Source organism: Halyomorpha halys, unplaced genomic scaffold, assembly GCF_000696795.3.
Source record: "Halyomorpha halys isolate HHAL.00 unplaced genomic scaffold, Hhal_1.1 Scaffold106.1, whole genome shotgun sequence".
Lineage (NCBI taxonomy): Eukaryota > Metazoa > Arthropoda > Insecta > Hemiptera > Pentatomidae > Halyomorpha > Halyomorpha halys.
This window is the reverse complement of record NW_027111449.1, coordinates 1,828,579-1,850,316: the sequence shown is the minus strand read 5'-3', so window position 1 is coordinate 1,850,316 and position 21,738 is coordinate 1,828,579. Positions and strand designations below refer to the sequence as shown.

Genomic DNA, 21,738 nt, shown 5'->3' with positions numbered 1-21,738 from the left:
ATTATTTTTAAGGACAAAACCAAAAATTGGTTTCAATAGATAATTTTTTTAATTCCTAACCTCAAAATGAAATTTTCTGCTCTTATATTTGGTTATAACTCACCAAAAATAATAATAGTAGTTGTATAATTTAACCCTTTGCAGTCGAAGATTTTTTCATTCATATTACCAGCGTAATAATATGCGAGTAACGATCGTCATTCGTCACCAAAAGCGAAATATCATAAACATAATAGTTTTTACAACTTGTCTTTGTCCTCATGTTATAGATTAAAAATTATTTGCTTTATCTACATCGTGGAGCCCTCGAGTTTGAAGACAAATTTTAAATGGCTTTGCTCTGGAGTCCTCGAGTGCAATGGATTAATAATTTGTAAATTAATGAACACTACAAATAATGAATTAATTAATCCATAACTTGAGCAAGTGAAATATGGTAAAACTGCAAATTAATTAACAATATTGACAAGAAATATTTTTGAGTTAAAAATATTTAATATAAATTTAAAATTAACCAACTTCGAGCATAGAACAAACCCGTGACTAAATAAAATTATTGAGGGACATTGAATACTTTTCAAATTGAATAATTTTTTTAATTGAAAAATAATATATTTTTATCTAAAAAAGAAAAAGAAAATAGAACCAGCATTACTTGAAGGATTTTTGAATTGATTCATTTTGAAGACTGTTATGATTTTATCAGAAAAAATAATCAGGATGAAGTCATTTTCATGAGTTATGCCAATGTTTCAGGACAAACAACTATAGTTGTCTATCCACCACTGCCAAACACACTCCGATGAAGGCCTCCATATTTGGGTTAAAACATCAGTGTATCTTATGAAAATGAAAGTACCCTGATTATTTTTTCCAATATGAATTCATAGGATTTTTAATACTGTATACAATCAGTCTTAATAAAAAAATGATTCACTTATTAAATCAGGTGAACCACAAACCACACTTAAAGGGAAAGTAGGAGTACTACAATAATTACCATATTTCTATAATTACATGTTAAATGTTACATGATGAACCTATGAGAGCGATTTAAACAGGTTAAAGTAAATTGGCTATATAAAAGATATATTTACAGATATTCACATGTTCTATTAATTATTTCAACAAATTACCTAGGAGGTAGTAGTAGTATAAAGATATACAAAACTAAAAATCTATAAAAACATTAATCACCATTGTGACTATTACATTTTTATTCAAAGGGAAATGTAATAGTAAAACTGAAGTAATGGATTAAAATCCATATTTTGATTGAGTCTGCTTACGTGTCATTCTACTATTAGCCCATTGATTCCTGAGTTCCATTTCTTTTTCTTTTGCTTGTGATGCCAAATATGTTATTTGATGTTTTCTTCTTTCAACGACTGAAAGATTTTTGGCTTTCTTGTACCCCTTATGTTCATGCCCTTTAGTCAAATCTTTTGATAGCCACATGTATGCATCTCCTACCATTGAATCAACATTAATATCAATGACTTCTTCGGGAATTTCTCCTTTTCTTTTTCTAGCTCTAGTACCACACAGTTTTTCAATAGCTTCATCGTCTAAATTACTGAAATCTTGATTATTTTGGGCCTCAATCATGTGAGTTTCTGATTCACTTTCTGAATATGAAGGATATTTTCTTTCAGAACTTATACCAGAATTAGTCATAGGCATATCAACAGTAGTAGATAACTGTGCCATCAAAGAACTATTATTTTTAATTTGCTCAAGATCTGTAAATTGTTCATCAATGGCAGCTTCAGGTAATGCAATGTCATCGCTGGCAGAGAAAAAGAATGATGATGGATTTTCATCATGTTCATCATCTTCTTCATCATATTTTGTTTGTGCAGTTGATTTTGTAGGCTGCAACTGTTTAACCTTCGAAAAAGGTTTTGGTTTGTTAGAATTATTTAATTTATTAGTAATACTTTTAGGTACAAAATTATTGACATTTCTCGGGGCTGGTAACAAAGCAAACAAACCAGATCCTTTTGTAGAGGGTTTCTTCTTCTTGCTTTCTTCATTGTCAGCTGACTGTAAATCACTTAGTGATGGTAACAATATTTTGACAGGTTGATTCTTATTTTTGCTAAGTAATCTTAATGCATCCTCACCAAGAGAAAAAGTACTTTTGGGAACTGGTAACTGTGCAAAAAGTTTAGCTTCAGTTAAGCTGGAATCATTGGAAGTTTCCTTTAACAGTGCTGAATTTTCTTCTTCTTGATTATTTTTTGATAGATCATGTTTTTTTAATTCATTATCGTTCTTTTCATCATAAGGCGAGTCGGAATCACTATCATCAGATGAGCCGTAATCTACTAAAGGCATACTAGTTTTTCAATAAGACTACAACAAAAAAGCTTAAATACTAACACTAATAGTTATCATAGCCGTTGTTCATAGAAAAAAAAAAGATAGAAGGAGTATACCAGAGACCGATAGTTCAAATAACTAAACAAAACTGTAAAATTACAAGTTAAAACAAACAGAACAAGATCAAAACAACTTAGGATTGGAAGGTAATCCTCTAACGTAACCTTCGTCAAACGTTCAAGTTGAGGCGATCAAATCTTGGACCAAGGAGAATAATGGAGTGTAAGCTAGCAGGAAAAGTGATTATTATTGTCCTTTTATGGCTAATGGTAATTATGCTAATTCTACAGAATCTCGATACCTATAACAATATAGGTCATTCTGGTTCTTACGTATTAACGCCACCGAAGCAAAAATTCTGCAAATGAAACAATAAAGAACCATCTTGTTCGCTTAGAGCATCTTTGTTGTTTGCACACAGCAATCTTCTTGTTTGTACTCGCACGAAGTTATCATTGGTTTTCTTGTTGCCTTGTTGTTTGCTAATTTTTTACCCTAATTTTTAGTGCTACGAAAATGTGTATCTCGGATTTGCCAAAAACAGAACAAAATGGAATTTTATTTCGTCAGTAGTGAAATATTTTACCTAAAAAACGTACATGTAGCAATTCCCATGACATGAAACTATGGTGAAAGAAAATAGACTGTTTTAGTTGGTATTTTAAAATTATATTATTTCATTAATTAAAAATGTTTAAACCCTTGAACTTCACCGTCAACCCAAACTATTAATTATCAAGGTGTTAATACCGAACATTAAGAAAAAAAAAGCCGAGAATATAACTAAAAATATAATGTGATATTTAGATCTCAAATTGTTTCATAACATTTATGGAATCCCACTTTATAAAGTGGGTCATGGAAAAAGAAAATCAGGGGAGTCGTTTGTTCAAAAAACCTTTTCAGACAGGCTAAATGTATTACTCTTGTGAATATTCCGTAGTTAGGTAAATATAAAAACTTGAAATTACCTTGAAAAAAAGAAAAAGGGAAATAGGTCTCTTCTTGAATTTAGTATTCATTATTGGAGTTCTATCAATGGGTAGGTTCTCCACATAGATGAGATAGTGACATGATACACACCATGTCACTATCTCACCAACAGTAAATTTACTTGTTGTATATATGTTATACAGTTGTAAATAACAATAAATAAATGATGTATTCATTAACATCTTACCGTATCTTTTGAGTAGTACAGATGTTTGTGTTCGATGTCTTGACCTGGAATTCACTGAAGATGACGTGAACATAATGGACAGAACCGTAACGAAATGCAGAGTTTTCTGAAAATATCCTGTTTTCTTTGAACGAGTTTCTCATAATTGTTATAGAATTGGAAACTGCTTCGTGCATAGTACAAGCATTGAACAATAAAAAAAATTGGTTTAAATACTGACTTTAGTAATAAGGAAAGGAGCCCGATATAATTTGTTTGGTTAATCATACGTTTACACACGGAGAACACAGGATTGATTTAACCCAGAGATTGTTCAATGTTCTAAATATCTGAGAAATGAGCGGGGAAAAAAATGGTGGGAAAGCAAACTCGGATAAAATGCAGCTTTGACCGCGAAAATTAAAGAATAAAATAATATGAAACCGTAGCGATTATGCTTTATACACTTACATTTTCGTCTTAATATCGTAACCTATCTGTTCTAAAAATTAGGGTAGTCATTTTTGAATGTATATAAGTATTCTGACCTAAAGAAAGGTACTATCAAGCCACCATGTACTTCAATTTATCATTTTTTTTTTCCAGATTTCGAAGCAACAGTTTATATGAGAATGGCCCACATTGTGTACCACGTATAAGTTAGTTTTGTTTAATTAAAAGCTATCTATATTTTTCCTACCTCCATGCTTGGCTAGTAGCTGTTTTAAAACAAATTAAACCATTTTATTGACCATAAGTTTGTTTTTTGTAGATCCCAGAACGACATCTGTTTAAGGTTTCGCCTTTTTAAATTAATTTTAAAAATATCTAATAATTTGTGTATGTTTTAATAGATTTTCGATTGTCCAATAAACTATTAAGAACTGATTTGTGTGTACCATCATCAATAATTCCCTTAATTATCATACATTTTATTGTAGCTTTAATTTGTTGCTTATTTTTAATAAATATATTTCAATTTTATAATATAATATAATAATTTCCTTTCAAACAGTGTTTTTGATTTTATTTCCTCCTGTCTTAAATGTTTATTTTGTGATTGGGATTTTACTGAGAACTTAACATTTAATACCTTTAAAAGGTATCAGTATTGATAATTATTTATAATGACAATCAATGCTGGCTTGTGCCATCAGAACATAAATTAAGTTTTATAACTAGTTTATAAATGGTTGCCAGTATGTTGAAATATTACTGAGCATCAATATAAAATGAACATTGAGAGTTGCTTTGAAAACAAAATTACCACATATTTGTTTGGTGAAGTTAATATTGGATAATAGTACTCTGTATGTTACAAAAGCCATTCTTATTTTTTACCTTTGCAATTAATTATCTTTAGAAGGTAAATATTACAGTAATCTTATTCAAATTCTACTGAAACAACACTTCTGTGTGTTCTTTATCTTCCTCTTATCCTTTCCCATTACTAGTGTCGAGATACGTCTTATCAGCAGAACCACTATTCTCACTTCCTAGTTAACATCTTCATTTGGTTGAGGAATCCTGGATATATTCCTGATATATTACTTTAGGACATCCCTCCTTGTGAGAGTCTCCAATATCTTTGTAGAATCCATACGACAGATATGTCCAACCACTTGTGATGCTACCTTTTCAGAGTGGTTTTGAGTTAGGGGACTTAAACCTGCCCTTTAATACAGTTTAATACTCGTTTCTACTTCATGAAACAGAACTAATGTTTATAATATTTAAAATAATTTATATTTTTTGAGACTATTAATAATGCTGACCATAACTTATAACTATAATTAATTATTTATGCACCAAATGATCTTATTTATTTGCAACCCACTTCAGAGTTTAGAAGTGTCTATGAATTAAACACTTATTTATTTTAAATGCCCGATTATTATTTCACTGGTTCAGGATATTATCTTAGGGAACTAAATATTCTATATAAAATGGTCAGTGTATAATCTACTTTTCGATTATTATCTGTATCTGTATCTAATATGTTATTCTTGCTATTAAGATAATCTTTGTATTGAAATAAGATTAACAAAAATTATACAGCACTATTTACTCAGTAGTTAAGTTGTTTAAATTACCATTATTAAGATAAAAAATTGAGTAATGTAAAATTAAATTTAAAAAAAAAGGGGTTACAACCAACGCTGCTTCTTCACATTGAATTTTATTAGATTTATTTTTGCTATAATAGAATGTTTTCATTTTTTTGGAATGAAATAGTTATTATTGTTAAATTGTTTTTAAACAGTTTGTTAACTAGTTATTGTTTAAATCATGATTGTATTTAAAAATTCAATTTTGTATGAACCCCATTCTACTTATTAGTCTCAAAGCCTGTGATTTAATGGATCCATGAATAAAATTGAAATTTTCATGATATTTTAAACATTCATTTTTTTTTTTTTTTTTTTTTTGGCCAAGACTCCCATTGGAGTCCTATATTGCAAGTATTCATTTTAATTTTTAGAATTAATGATTATTTTAATGTTTTATTTATTTTAATGTAAAACTATAGAATACTTCAAATATTAATACTCTATTCTAGATGCCCGGTCCTCCTCCAGAGCCTCTTTATTCATTTCGAGGGAATATGAAATCAGTACACTGCATCTTGCCAGTTATTAATGAAACCAATGAATTACTTTATGTAGGCACGAATTCTGGGCAGGTGCATGTTTGGGATCTAAAGGTAACATTTCTAAAATGTTGAAATGGTTATTTTAAAAATAAAGATATTTACATATGTATAAAACCAGCTACAGCTGGCAGGGACTTCAAAACTCACTTATACAGAATGCTGCAAGTTAGTATAGGCTGACCTCTACTGACGATCCATTGGGGATTTTTGAGTGAGCATAAAGAATGGAATTTGACAGCTGTGTGATATAATTAAAGCATTTATAATAATTTAATTTCCTGCCACTGGAGCTGGTTTTGTACTCTAGTACCAAAGAATCAATTCCAAATGATTTATTTAATTTTTTTTTTTAGTTAAAAAGAGAAAAGATTAAACATGAAGTAGGCAATGAAGCTTGCCTTTGTATTACTTTTAACAACAATATTTTTATAACACAACAAAAAGGAGAGAGCATTAAATTTTGGAAAGAAAATATTGAAGGTGTTTGGAAACTCCAGAAGATATTGAATCATGATTATTGTGGATTTTGCAAAATGGGTTTGCTTGACTGTTTTATCATTCTGCCCAGTAATGGGAGCAGTATTGCTTTGTATGATTTTGTCAGTAATAAAGAAATCATTCAAGCTGCTAATAAAAAACTTGGAGAAATCATGTGCCTTAAAGTCATAAATTCTATAAAATGTATCTTGGTTTGTTATGAATCTGGTATACTGAGTTTATGGAATATGGATTGGAGTTGTTTATACGAAACTAAAGTTACTGAAGATTGCCCTATGGCTATTGATTATTGTGATCTTACTTGTGAAGGGATTTTGGGAACTAATAACAATAGATTATTGAAGTTTAAATTATGTGATAATAAGAAAATAAGCATTGTTGGAGAAATGAATATTACTAATCCAGGTGTCAGCTCTGTAGCCATTAATGAAAAAGGAAAACTATGTGTGATAGGATGTTGGGATGGAAGATTAAGGTATTACACAATGAAAAAGTTAAAATTGCTTGCAGTCTTAACACATCATAGTGGGTCTATTGATGATATTGTATTTGTTAACCTGAATCTTTCTTTCTGTGACAGTGGTTTAGTTATAGCTGGTGGTAAAGACACCAAAGTAAGCTTATGGAATTTGTATTGTGAATATATGAATGAATTTGTTAAAAATAAAACATAATATATTTATTTGTGTATTTATATGCCCTTTCAGCTGAATGTGATAATGTATGTTTTACGACGCGGGGAAGAGTCATTAGTGTGTTACAAAATTGCATTGTATGTTTTAAATTTTAAATTTTACTAATAACTACAACTAATAATATTTAAAAAAATATTAATGTTGATTTAACAGTAATATTTTATATTTATGTTACGTTTTCATGGTGGTGGTATACCTATTTGTATTGATACAAAAGGCTTTGACAGTGATACTTTAATGTTGGTTGACCCTAAAGAGGAGGTTATTCTGTTTTTAATTTTCATTGTAGATTGTCAACCTGATTTTTCATTAGTGTCAGCGCTGTCAAGGAATGAAAGATAAATAATAACGCTTCGGCGTTCGAAATGGAGGGTACGGGTTCTGATATTGTTTCAGGTAATAAATGATTGTTGAAGAATCATTTACAATAATAATATATGTGATTAGTTTGTGTATAGATTTCTTTGAACATTCTTACTGAAATAATCGTTATATTATATAGACTTACCTTTTTTTTTTTTTTTAATTTGAATATCAATTACTATTAGCCATTGCCAATTTGATTTTTAATTTTAAAGAAAGGACTATAAAACCTGATGAGAATGGAGACACAAAGACTGATGCTGCTAATCTTCAGGAAAATAAATCCTCTTCTCCAAAAGAAATTGTTAGTTTTACAGTAATTCACAACAAAAATAGGTTTGATGTTCAATTTCCCCTTGATGAAACAGTGAGCAAATTAAAACAACATCTTCAGAACATTATTCGTAAGTATTGCTAGTCTGTAAGAAGTTTTTTTTGTTTCATATATTAATTCAAGTTTTATCTAGATGTTCCTCAACCTCTCCAGAAAGTAATGTTTAAAGGCTTGGCCAAAGATGATAAGACTTTACGAGAAATAGGGATCACCCCTGGAGTCAAAGTGATGGTTGTGGGTTCTAAGTTGGATGATGTTCTAGCTGTTTCCACACCTAGTACTCTCGTAAGCATCACTATTATTTTGTTTTTATAGTACAGCTACTAAAAAATGTTTACTACCACTTTGTTTATTAATAGGTTGCAGAAGAGAAGACACATGTTGTAAGTAAAGAACCTTTATGTCGTCAAAAAGCACATAAAAAGATAATTGATAAAGGAATACCTGATGATGTCCTGCCCGGTATTCGTGATGCCAAAGTAAGCCAAGTTATTTATTCAACAACTTTATGTCACTCTTGTTATGAAATTTGGTTTCTTATGTTTTTTGCCCTAGTGGTACTAGTTAGGTTTTGGCTTTATACTAATGGCCACTTAAATTTTTAGTTAGCACAGCTGGAACACTAAATTGAGGCGCTTACCTCTTATAAATTAAATATTTTGTTAATGATAACATATGTTGCTTTTAGGTTATGAAATGTTATTTTATATCCTTATTTTTGATGAACAGTAATCCACTGTCCTGAAAAAAATATATATATTTTCAACTGTTAGTTTTTTTTTTTCTTTGGTTTAAGCACTATCTCCTCAGACATGTTAGTGCTAGTTTAAATAAAATTTGTTGTGTTTGTGGCTGAAAAATATTTTTGGTTTAAATTAACTCAACAATTTTAGTAACAAAAAACTTTAGTTTTGAGGAATCTATGATATCTTTTGAAAATATTTCACTGGTTTCATAGTATTATTCACACCTCACCAATTTTGATGGCTTTACAGGTCTTTTTTAACCTTAACCATCCTCTTAAAAGATTCTGCCTTCTGCTATTATTTCCAAATTTTTGGCTTGTAGCTCTGTGCTGCCTAAGTTCATATTCTACCACTTCATCTCATCTCAGGTCCCCAATTTGGTATATAGTTTTAATGAACTTAAAATTACATTTTCAATGTAATTTTAAATTTCATTGCCCCTCCCAAATTAACTTCTCTTCTTGCTATTATGGGATATAATGACTGGTTTGATGACTTTCTAAAATTTATTTTTCCATTATTCCATATTTTACAATTAATCCCAGGTCCCTTCAGTTACACAATGAAGTGTTCTAGGTGTTATATTACATATCTTAATTTTGATTTCTTGAGTGCCTGCCTGGAAGCGACAAATTCTCACGTCCTTGTAATAAAACAAGTTATATTACGGTATTGTATTGATTATCACAGAATCTTCTTGTTAAAATTTCTTTATTTTAGTTTTTGAGCTTTCAGTATTTGTTGTTATATCAATAGTTGATCTGATTGTTACTCAGTTTTATTGTTACTAACCAACACCAAACAATAGGGTGGTATTCAGTTTACTTTTTTGTGTGTTATTTTATAATGTATTTCTTAGGCTTTGTAGTTTTATTTGTAAACCAAGAGTAGTGTCAACCTTAACTGAAACATCGTATATTTTTCTTTTTTGTGGAAGTAGACAGCTGTGATCAAATTTAAGCAGTAGTAAAAATAGTGTCCGGAATAAAAATTATATCCGGAAACAACACAAAATATGGTCAACCAACTATCTTCTAATAAGAGTTTAAGTAAACTAGAGGTAGGGAGAAAGAAATTTATTTCATAGAAGTTGATAAAAAGTATATATACTACATGATTTTAGATTTAATATGTACAAAATAATTAACAGGTATGGTATGTACAAGTATGCAACATATTAAATTTTCTTTTGAGGAGAAAACCATGGACTTTTTACAAAATGAAGGAGCAACTTTTACCTAGGATTGCCTAATTAATTTTCAATAGCGATGATAGTTGAGAAGAAATCATCTTATGTCCTTCTAAGAATTTAGGAAGTTAGAGCATAGAGAGGTAACTTTGTTTTGCTCAGTTTGGTTGAAGTTGGTGGTTATTATATATTGTGTTCCTACCTAGCCCTTATCCTTAGGAATCAACAGTTGAGGATTGGATAAGCCACCTCGGACACCGATGCTCATTGTCAATAGAAAAGAAAGCTTCAAAGTTCGGCTCACCACATTTAGGTAGAAGTCCTTATCTTCAGACGTTTTCATGGCTTTACTGGCTGTTCTGCATTTTCTGTTAGTGTGTTGCATTTTTTACTTAACAAATCTTCTCTCTTTGAAGCAGTTATAACAGGAGATAAAGAACATGCAGCTCTAGAAAGATGATTTCAACTTCACAGATTCAAAAAGCATAGTTTGAATTGTTTCTTTCAATTGGTACATGTATACAAACAAATGAGAGGTCCCTGCATATTGAAAGGTGGGACTCTTTATATTATAGAGAGCTGGAGATTCTTATCTTCAAATTATTATGTATTGGCTAGTAAGATGTTGCTATGATTTCAAATTACCGAGGAGACCAAAATACATGTTTTCAATTCATCGAATGTTTTTCAAGAAATTGGGTAAAAATTCAAATTATTGAGAGCTTACTGTACTTAGACCTCTGGTCTGGAAAGTGTATATAAAGATCTAAGGGGAATTGGCTGGAGTTTGGTGAGAGACATTACAGGGTGAGTCTTAAGCATATTGCTTTCTTTCCATGACTTTTCTTTCTTACTTGTTTATAGAATTAAATCCTTTTAATCACCATTGTCAATTGGTGACTATGTTTCTTTTTAGCTATGTATGTTATGATATAAACATACTTCTAGTGCCTGTTTTTTGAGTGTAGATTACATAATTTCTTAGATGTCTATTTTATTCTTTATATACAAATATAATCTCTTTGAAGTTAAAAGTATTGGAACAGAGTATTTCAGCCCATCTTATTACAATCACATTTTTTTGTTATTAGGAACCTCTACCTCCTTTTCCACTTTGTGGAATGTTAAATATGGCTGGTGGAAAAGTCAGACTAACATTCAAACTTGAATTAGACCAATTGTGGATCGGGACTAAAGAAAGGACCGAGAAAATCCCAATGACCTCAATCAAAAATATTGTTAGCGAACCTATTGAAGGGCATTTACAATATCATATCATGGTAAGTCTTCTTTCTTTTATTTATCTTGGTTCATTAAAATTGGTGTGAAAAAAATAACACTTTGAAAATATATGTCAGTATATTTTTTTATCAACCTCTCAAAAAGTTCTTAAAATGTTCTACCCTCTAACAAGGACTCGTGCATGGCTCAGAATTATTACTAATTTACTTAAGATTTTGTTTCATTATTTTCAATAATGAGCCTTGATAATTGACCAAAAAAACTGATGTGATGTGTGCATTGTACTTTTTTCTGTTACCAAAAGTTATTTGGTTATAGTTATCACTATATTTCCCTTTATTATAGAGTTCATATTACAAGTGGAAATTTCTGTTTCTGAGGACATAATTTGTTTTCATTCCCTGCATTAATACCAAACTTCCTATGATCTGGAAAATTTTTTCTTTAACCTTAAATTATGTTCCTCTCTACAAAGTAGAAATGGTGAGAAAGAAATTCTATGTACATGATAGATATGTACTTAGCAGACTTTTTATTCCTATTTCAGTCTGGAAAATTCAATTTTTAACTTACAAAAACTATAACAATTTAAATATGTATATATGGTTGACCGTAAAACTTAAATTTACAAAGTTTATAACTATTTATTCTTTTTTTGACCGCAACCCTGACCATCTTCTTACATATAACAATTTAAGGTTTAGAAAACTATGTGTTACTGACAATCATAAAATGATCACTTTTAATCCAATGCTGTCTACACATTTTAAGGGAAAAGGTTCAAAATAGATCTACATAATGGATAAATCAATTTGCTTGTGATAGATATAGAGTAAAGATGTGCAGTCAATTTGGTCCGGTAAACTGTTAGGATTTTCTCATTACAGTTAAAAAAATATTAATTTAATAGTTTATAAAATGGATTTTCAATATTAAATTTAATATCCTAAAAATAATTAAATGATTGTTCGTTCTATCACTTTGTTTATGAAAGTAACAGTGGTAAACACAACTTTAAATAGATCTTTAATTATTTCAAAACCACACTTCCTAAGACATGTGTGAATGGATATGTTAGAAAGATGAGACATAATTTGAAAATTATCAACAAAAAAAAAGGGGGGGGCTTGAAAAATTTTAATATGGTGCTGTTTAGAAAGAATTATTTAAGGCTAAGTAAAAGTGTACTGCTTAGTAGAATGCACCAAAATCAGCAGAATTTACTTTTTTGATTTTCTCCAGAATGAACAGTCCGATTTTCAATTGTTATTGCACGTATATAGTGAACGTAATGAGAAAAAAATGCTTTTGTTTACATGCAAATGGGGTGAGATAGTTACCAACTTAAACGGCAGCAACCCTCTAGGCTTCAAAAACCAACTTTCTCACAGGGATTCTAGAATTAGTGAAGAGTTAAAGTAAAATTGTAATTGATTTTATGTTATTATTTATTTATTACACTAATTGTGAAACTTCTTTTTATTTATTTATCTTTTTTATTTACTATCTAATTAGTACTTGTAATTATTATTACTAATTTATTTTTCGCAGATCATGAGATTTTAGCCTATTGGCTGTTTTTTTTTTTTCATTTTGTTTTTTTTTTTAATTTTTATTGGATGTTTTAATTATCCACAACTATTGGCTGTTTCACATTTTCACAAAATAAGAAATAGAAGAATAAATAAATAATTCTATGAACTTATTATAACTGGAAATGTCTTAAAATATATTGTAGAATTACAAATATTTTCCCAAAATATACATTTTGACATAACCCAACTACTAAATTATTTGTGTATTTATTACCAGTTAGGGGAAAAAATGGAAAAAAGGAGATGCAACAGTGAAACCTTTATATTGTGGGAGTATCTGGGGTTGTCTAGACCTGGAAAACCGGAAAAAATCAGTAACATTTTTTTTAAGAATCAGTTATGATGACTCTTAATTGTAAGATCGTGATGACAAACTCTAATGATTACAGATTCTCAATTATAAAGACTAATTTTCATGAAAAATTTAATTATCTGACTTTTTTTTTTTTTATATATTTGGTTGAAAATATATATTACTCTGTTTAAACAAAAAGTGTCAATGACCGTAAACAATTGTTTTTCAGTTTTTCGTTATTTACTCCTTATGGATTTAGGAAATCTTAAATAAGACTCTGGTATAAAATATTTTTATAATTGTATCTTCTAGGTGGATCCTTCATTTAAAGAATCTCTTTCTATTAGCCGCTTTAAATGGTTAAACAAAAAAAATTCTATTATTTTTAAAGAAGATTTGGTTTACAATGCTTTAACTTAGAATTACCTAACTTAGACTGTATTTTTTTAATTATTGGTTCCTAATCAATACAAATTTGATGCTTACAAAAACATAAAATATCAATTTTCTTTTTTGTCTTTGTCAACTTTTTTGTTGCCTTTGAGATCTTCTCATTTTTTTTAAACATTGGTAAACAATTACAAGACACCCTTTGGAGGTTTACCAGGGCTTTCTATATCCTTTGACAACATTCTCTCTTTTGAGTTAGCAATATTTATTTGGTAGTCCTTAATCAATATGGATATTTCTCAGTCGGATTACTTGTAAGATATAGCTGTGATACCTTGTAAGTCCGAAAAAGTCTACAATATGATTTTATAAAGTCAGTACATCTCTCTAGAGACTAATGATTAACCTTGTGTTTTGATAAGGTAAGTCGTTTTCAAGGTTCATGTTTTGAAGTTGGTAAAAGTTTGTAGTGTTACAGCTGTCATTTCTGGTATGAAATTTGAAGTAGAATTTATGTTCCTTAATTCCTGAATGTGAATATATTTTTTTTTAAAGAAAAGAAGGCATATTCGATTTTAATATCTTTGAAACCCCCATTTGAATTTTTTTGAAATAAAAAATATTTTACCTGCCCACAATGTCACATCACACAGTGGGGTATATGACAGTTTTAGCTGGACAAAATTATTTTATTGCCAGTTTCTATGTTTTTGAGACTGCTTATTTTAAAAAAAAAAAATTTTAGTTAAAAAACCATGGGTTTTTGAGTTATGATATTAATTTTGCAATTATTAGATTATCCAGGAAATATACAAGTTGTAGTATGAGTAAGCAAAAATAGTGGTTGAAATTGAAAATTGACCAAGAATACATTAATTTTCCACTTATCTACCTACTGGTTTGGAAATTGTTTTAATATTTTCATTTCATGTCATAATGATATTTCATGTTAGCCAGGTTCCAACAAATTTCACACGTATCCTACTATATGATGGTTGAGACAAGATGTCACTAGAATAATGTGTTAACAGTATTTAACTGTAGTTTCCAAATTGGGTATCATAAGCAAATACCTCGATGCCATTGCAATAATATTTAATTTTTTTTTTATTTTGCGATTTAGAAGTAGAATCTATTTATATAAAATGCCAATTTACCTCTCATAGACCATTTTTCTGGTTGTGCATCATTTGTTTTAGTTGGTGCTAGGTTGCTTATCAGTTGAATACTTATTTAGGGTTGAATTGGTTATAGGTTGAATACTTACTGTATTCTTTATTCATAAGTTTTTTCTCGGGAATATACCCTATTTCTGTTTAGTGCCGACCTTATACCTTTGGTACCCTAGGCAATGACATCATGATCACTTGCTGATTCTTGACTAGATAGGTAGATATATCCCTTGATTTATGGGCCCTTTTTCATATACATTCATTTATGGTATGTGGGTTACCTTATTTTATTAACGAATGAGAAATATTTAACTTATCATTCATTATATAAATTTAAATTAAAAATATTATTTTATGTAGTGTTCTGTTCATTATTCTCTGATTTTTTTTACTTGCTCCTCCAAGTGAATTATTAACTTTGAATCCTTCAATTTATTGTGAAAAATATATTAATAATATATATTGATCAATTTGCAGGGCATTCAGTTGGGTACAACTGAAGCTTCGAGATACTGGGTCTACTGGGTTCCTGCTCAATATGTTGATTCAATCAAAGATGCAGTATTAGGCCCCTGGGTAAGTTATCTTATATGCTGACAAATCATTATTATAGTTTTGACCAAAATATTTTAAATTTATTAAACTTGTAGAATTATTTATAAAAGTTATGATTTTACTATTTGTAGTACATGTGAGAAATTTTCTATTCGAACACTGTTTTACCTATTTTTCACGAAAATGTTATGCCTCCTTAAATGTGAAAACAAATTGATAAAAACCTAAATCCATTGAAACATCCTTAAATTATAAAAATGCATTGTAGTTATAAAATGAAGGAAGGGTACTGGGGAAAAACATTCAGAGTCATATTTTATACTTTTTGTTTTCTTCAACATAATAGAGTATACTATCTCTATTTCTTTTGCCGTATTGCATGGCATAAGGCAACACAATCACAATCTTCGGTTCCACAATGGGGCCAGTTTGAAACCAACCTGTGTGGGTTGACTTTTATTTTGTGGTAGCCCCATGGAATGAATACTCAACTCCCCACTCTGGTTAAAGTAGGTTGGTAACCTGTATGTTAACCATCCCTTATGCCAGAAATGGCGAGATAGGAGGTAAAAAAAAACTAATGCCAAGGACTGTTCATTTTGTCAAATAAATGATTAGTTGCATCGGAAGATTTCATTAAACTTTCATTGACTGCACTGATAATTCAAATTTGAAAAAAAGAAATGACTATGATTGTTTTGCCCCTACACCCTTCAAATATTATCTTTCTTTGTAATAATAGACTTGTTCAAACAAACCACTTTAGACTGTCATCCTACTGGCCGGCACACTCAGTTTACAGATTTTTTTAATGGAAAAAACTGCTGAGGATTTTCTGCAAATTTAATGACAGTGAAAAGTGGTTAGCTAATATTCAATATGTGTAACCGTAGAAACAATATTTATGTGTGTTGGTAAAAAAGAATTTTCATTGTTACCATATCTCATGAGTTAGTTAACTTAATTAATTTTAAATCATTTTTGTTTAGATAATGTTATATTGGGGAAAAAAATCTGTTAGTTTTATAAACATAATGCAATGGAAACCCACTCATACTTATCGATTTACTAGGCACTCTCATGAAGTTTTAGTGATAAGGAAATAAAGCTATAATTTTTTAAACAACACAAACATTATCAATAAATATATTTACATCTATATAGACATATATATAAACATTAACAACATTGATAAAATTATTTTATCTTATTTACAGGAAGCCTGAAAGATCATAAAACTGCAACAGGTGCTGTGTTATTGTAATTTTACTAAGTGTTTCAAAAGAAGATATGTCTACTTACTTTTTTGTACTAAATTACACAATATGTGTCAATCAATGCATATTATTATTAAAAACTAAAATATAATTGTGTTTTTATTGTTTATTAATTGCTTTATATATACACATAATTTTATATTTTTTTAGACATCTAGTTCAGTATTCTAAGACTTTCCGAGTGTTTATTTCTTTTAATAAAATTGAATTAGTAAAAAAATATTTGATAAATATGTTTTTCTGATTTTTTTTGTTTTAATTAAAATTTTAAATTGAACATTTTCTACTTAGTTGATATGAGAGATAATCATGTAAGTGTACTTGTTCTTGAAATCATGCTGACTCCATAAGATCTGTATTATGTAGTTTAGGAAGAATATTTTCGCCAGTGATTCAGTGCATTTTTTATTTTATTTTTTAGGTGAATTGTCTCTATAAAATGTAAAAACAAATTTAATTACAATATAAAAAGAGAGATAATGAAACAAAAATTTTATAAGTTTAATATTTACATTTTGATTAATACTTTATTTTTTAAATCAAAGTTACTGATACAAATAAATGGTATTATAAAATGTATATAACTAAATTAAAACCTCAATATTTCTAATAGAATATTTTACTATTTACAATGTTCTGGTACTTAGTTACTATGTCATTTATAACTACTTGTTTGGATGAGAAATAAACATTCAGAGGGTCATGGTCGAGTATTTAGCTCAATTGCCTCTACAAAGCTACTATTTTAATACTCTTTTAATATTTAAATCTAATTAACTTTTGAAATTCATAATTTTTGGAGATCTATTACCATTTCAAACTCCAGCTGTAGCATTTAAAGGACTGAGAACTGTAGAAATATTAGTAGCTATAGTAGTTACAGAAGTTAACGTTGTTAAGGTTGTGGTAGTCAATGATGTAGCAACTTGAGGTGAAAGAGTTGTATAATAGTAAGCACTCAAGTTTGTAGATAATGATCTGGTCGAACCACATGGATCTGCTAATGGAGCTCCGAGCATTGCTTTGAATACGTAAGCCAGCAAAGATCCTGCTGTAAGCCCAAAATTGTAGGACAGCGTCATTATGTTTCCTAAAATATATTTTTAAATCAAAGTTTGAAGTACAACATGCCATTAATTGTTGGAAAATTTATTATCTATTGAAATAAGTATTTTTTCTAACTAATTTCTTTAATGATATATTTAGATAAAAATATCAATGGAGTAGTTTAGTTGTTAGGTTGTCATTTTGAAAAGAGAAAAATAATTATTATTTAGTTAACATACTTGCTGAATTAATTGATTTCTTACATAATGCTATGGCTCCCATTACAGTTGGGTATCTTTCTTATATTGCTTCTCGATTTTTTCTAAAGACTTCAACAACTAATATGTTATGTTGTTTTCTTTAAAAAGAATATTTTATTCCACTTTGCTTATTCAGTGGGGCTAAATTATTTTAATACTGTGCTATGATTTTGGTATATGAAGGTAGTACTATACCATTCGATTTGTTTTTGGATGTAGAATAACAAAAAGTATTGTCTGTATATTGTAGGTCAAAAAACCATTTTTTTTTTTTTTTTTCAGAAAAAACTATTCAGATTCCTAAAAAACCCGCAATAAAAATTTTCATGAAAAATATTTTACCTCGCTGGTACAAGCAAGATATATATGACAGAAACCTCTGATATGAGTAACCATATTGTTACAATTCAGACAGACTGATGTTGCAATTTGGGCCAGGTAAAATATTTTTTGTTGCTTATAGAAATTCATATTCAGGGGTTTTGAAAATTCAAGAAATGTGTTGAAGAGGAGAAATTCAGCTTTCCAACAGTTGTATTTACATTTAATTTGGATAACATTATGAGGAGTTATGAATTTATTTTGTGAACTAGGGACATCAGCAGAAACGACTTCACATTTCCTCCTAATGTGAAGCCCAGAAATTTATAATTTTTTAATTGTACAAAAATTGGTATTTAAGGGTTTCAAAGGATGAATCTGACTTAGTTTTCCCTAAACAAAATTTTATCAGTCTGTTTTACCGGAAACAACTTTTGGTTTTTGAAATTTTTTATACCCTTAAGCTCATTTAATACAATCAACAATGTTTTGTTCTTATTCTATAATAATAAAAAAAAATTAACTCTTATATAATTACTATTAAATACATGTAGAGCAAAGGTGGCAGAAGAATAATATCAAAAATTATAAAAAATATTTTTTTCTTAGCTCCTGAGGCGCATTGGCCAGAAACCTCAGACACCTGTCCAATATTTTTCTACCTAGTAACAACAAAAAAGCTTTTGGATCCATGTGCCTCCCCTTGTCAGTAGTTGACATTATTATCGCTATATATTTTGCTTAATCCCAAAAATGGCACTGAAGCTTTTGTCACATAGGTGAATTACCTTTCCTCTTAGAATTTTTTTATTGCTTTAAGAAGTTGACTAATTTTAAGTTTATAGTTGAGCAAGGAACTTAAGAAAAGAATTAATTTGTTGACTGTCAAATGAGAGATAACTGATTGTGTTCTTTTCAAGAACATGATTTCCGAATTATTTCATGATGGGTCTACTTTACCATAGTCATACTGCTATGATACTTTGTTGTCTATTAGTGTAACTTTGAATTTCAATGTGATGAACTTGAAAAACCATAATATTTAATTTTTTAGATTTTAATGTTTAATTCATACATTAAAATAACGCAATATGTAATTTAAAGATATAATACTGATGTACTAAAAGTGGGGTATACAAAATATAATTTTGAAGATGTAGACAATAAATTTAGCCTACATTCTCGATTTAAAGATTTGATTATTTATCAATTATAGGATGTGGAATAACTTGGGTAGGAAATTCAAATGTCATAGCTACCAGCTAGCTCTCTGTGCTGTTCAGAAACTCTGCTCGGTGCTTGGATCATAGGTACGCTTCCGATAACACCATTTGTAGTTCCAAGAAGCATAGAGAAAAACAATGGATACCCTTCACCTGGGGTGATTGGTCTTTCACGTGGCATTGCACAAAGAAGTAAAGATGGTATCATAGATATTCTTGCTACAGCGAAAATGAGAAGACGTGTGCGGGGCCATTCATAGACAAGAGAAGCTATCATCTGAAAATGATAACCAAAACATTAAAAAGATATATTATTCATATTTTGAGTTTTTATTGTGGGTTAAAACAGAAGTATGAAACATGTTTTAATAGTGCTCAATAATTAGCAGAATTGAAATGGTATAGTTCATCCTTATTTGTTCTGTAGATATTTGACAAAATTAATAAGAAAGAATTATATAAATACAACTATTTTCTATATCAAGGTAACCTGAAATAAATATTTGGTTGCATATCTTAACTGGTTTATGAGTTCCAAGTTTCTACTTGATAATATATTGAATATATTTTAGTGTTTTAAATTTTGAATTCTGTCAGGTATATGGCCTTTTAATAAGATTTTTTATTTTACCTTTCCTATTAGATCAGATCCATTAAAAGCAGCCATAAGTATTACAGGCATCCAAGATCCAAATTTGCAAGAGACGATTTCTGATACTATTCCAGGATATAAACTTAATGTAACCATGTATACCAAACTGATTGCGAGCATATAGTGCCAGATGTTTTGTGCTACTTCCCATCTTGCTTTCAGTCCCTCTGAAAATGAGACAAAATTTAATATCTACAGAAGGGTTAATATCAGTATATTATGTATACTACAGTTAGAATACATAAATTTCATATAACAGATTAACTAAAATGATATCCTTTTTTATATTTATGAAATACTAATTATATGAAGTTGGGTATCACAAAAGTGTTCCAATAAATAAGTAAATACTTTTAAAATGTACACATTCCTTACCTATAGTGCAAGAAAGGAAAGAGTGAGAGGAGTTTCTAATTTTTTATTAAAACTACTTTACGGTATGATTGCCTCATTTGAACAGGGTAATGCTACACTGACATTTACTTACTAGTTGTTCAATCAAAAAATGGTTGATTTGCAGACATATTTGCTTTATTCTGAGTCCAAACATTGATGAGCCGATTTTCTAAACTTGATTAAAATGAGTATTAAGTAATTTTGTTTACATTTGAAGGGTACAGGGGATAAATGATAAGTAACTTTTTATACTTTTTTGTTTTCTTCAATATAATATAATAACCTATTTCTATCTCTTCCTCAGTATTACATATTGGTTTCTTTTTCCCATGGATTTTGTTCTTTTTACCAAATGAATAAATAGTTTTATAGAAAAGTTTAATTAAATTTCAATAGAGCACTGCTAGCTCATATTTAAAAAAATAGACTGTTTTTCCTCTGACCCTTTATTTGTAAATATTGGTGTTTCCTTCAGGAAAAATACTAAATGAATTAACACCTTGTGACCTTAGTTCCAAAGCTTCTTTACTACATTTATTATCTGAAGTATAAAGTTTGATGCATTTATTATCTGTTAAGAACACAAAAAAGTACTTAGAAAATTCACTTGTCAAAGCACTTTTTATTACTTAAAACTTATGTAAAATTTTTTGTGAATCTTTAAAACTGAAAACTTTATTTTATTCAAAAGATGAAGATTTTAGAATAAAGGTCACAGTTTTTAGATTCATGATAAAATAAATAAAATCTTTGCTAAGAATGTGTAAGAAATCTTGAGATGCCCTGGTTCCCTTCAGTTGTATTTTTTGTTTTCTACAGGTTAATAAGCTGGGTTGGAAAATTTATAAATCTGTTTCTCATAATATTATGTTTCTCTATTTCTCAAGTAAAAAGTTTAAAAAATAATCTAAATGGTCTGTATTCTAACAGCAGTAGTGTTAGAGTACTACTGCATATACTAATAGTAGTACTAGGTATCGCTGCTAATTTTATGATGAAACCATAAATTAAATTTTTATAGTATTTATGAGTAAGTGAGAACATACTTAGAAATTTTATTAGATAGAGCGGTAAAAATATTTTTATAATTATGGTCTGGATATTGCTGATGTAAAGTACCAGGGCATTCAAAAAGTCCTGTCGTTTTTCGTTTGTTCGTTGTTTATTTTGATTCTAGATTGTTTTCTTATTAATTCCGTTCAATACAACTTTTATCCATGTAAACACAAATGTTTATACTTTATGAATAGGAGGCTAAGGAGGATTAATTTAATGCAGTCACCATCCAACT

At 29.1% G+C, this 21,738-nt stretch overlaps 4 protein-coding genes across 5 annotated transcripts in view; 2 read left to right on the top strand and 2 right to left on the bottom strand.

The window, feature by feature from the left end:
* Positions 1 to 1,068: 1,068 nt before the first annotated feature.
* On the bottom strand, positions 1,069 to 2,609 carry LOC106677638 (proline-rich protein PRCC). Its single transcript, XM_014415674.3, has one exon. It carries the CDS (start codon positions 2,338 to 2,340, stop codon positions 1,258 to 1,260), a length of 1,083 nt encoding a protein of 360 aa, XP_014271160.1. The 5' UTR covers positions 2,341 to 2,609; the 3' UTR covers positions 1,069 to 1,257.
* Positions 2,610 to 4,143: 1,534 nt separating this feature from the next.
* Positions 4,144 to 7,377, top strand: LOC106677639 (guanine nucleotide-binding protein subunit beta-like protein 1). Of its 2 annotated transcripts, none has more exons than XM_014415676.3 (3): positions 4,144 to 4,340; positions 6,105 to 6,248; positions 6,551 to 7,377. In XM_014415676.3, exons 2-3 carry the CDS (start codon positions 6,105 to 6,107, stop codon positions 7,367 to 7,369), a joined length of 963 nt encoding a protein of 320 aa, XP_014271162.1. In that variant the 5' UTR covers positions 4,144 to 4,340; the 3' UTR covers positions 7,370 to 7,377. The 2 variants fall into 2 exon arrangements, with proteins under 2 accessions (XP_014271162.1, XP_014271161.1); XM_014415675.3 differs by lacking the exon at positions 4,144 to 4,340 and adding an exon at positions 4,651 to 5,493.
* A 247-nt stretch (positions 7,378 to 7,624) lies between these two features.
* LOC106677640 (ubiquitin domain-containing protein UBFD1) lies at positions 7,625 to 16,657 on the top strand. Its single transcript, XM_014415677.3, has 7 exons — positions 7,625 to 7,786; positions 7,969 to 8,157; positions 8,221 to 8,372; positions 8,447 to 8,566; positions 11,114 to 11,302; positions 15,194 to 15,292; positions 16,489 to 16,657. The coding sequence occupies exons 1-7, from the start codon at positions 7,756 to 7,758 to the stop codon at positions 16,495 to 16,497; spliced, it is 789 nt and encodes a 262-aa protein (XP_014271163.1). The 5' UTR covers positions 7,625 to 7,755; the 3' UTR covers positions 16,498 to 16,657.
* A 148-nt stretch (positions 16,658 to 16,805) lies between these two features.
* The window catches only part of Ent3 (equilibrative nucleoside transporter 3), a 9,866-nt gene continuing 4,933 nt past the window's right edge, over positions 16,806 to 21,738 (bottom strand). The window contains exons 7-9 of the mRNA XM_014415669.3: positions 20,031 to 20,218; positions 19,436 to 19,676; positions 16,806 to 17,638 (exon numbers count right to left, since the gene is read on the bottom strand). Of these exons, the coding sequence (XP_014271155.1) occupies positions 17,364 to 17,638; positions 19,436 to 19,676; positions 20,031 to 20,218 (704 nt within the window). The 3' untranslated portion in view covers positions 16,806 to 17,363. The remainder of the gene's footprint in view (positions 17,639 to 19,435; positions 19,677 to 20,030; positions 20,219 to 21,738) is intronic.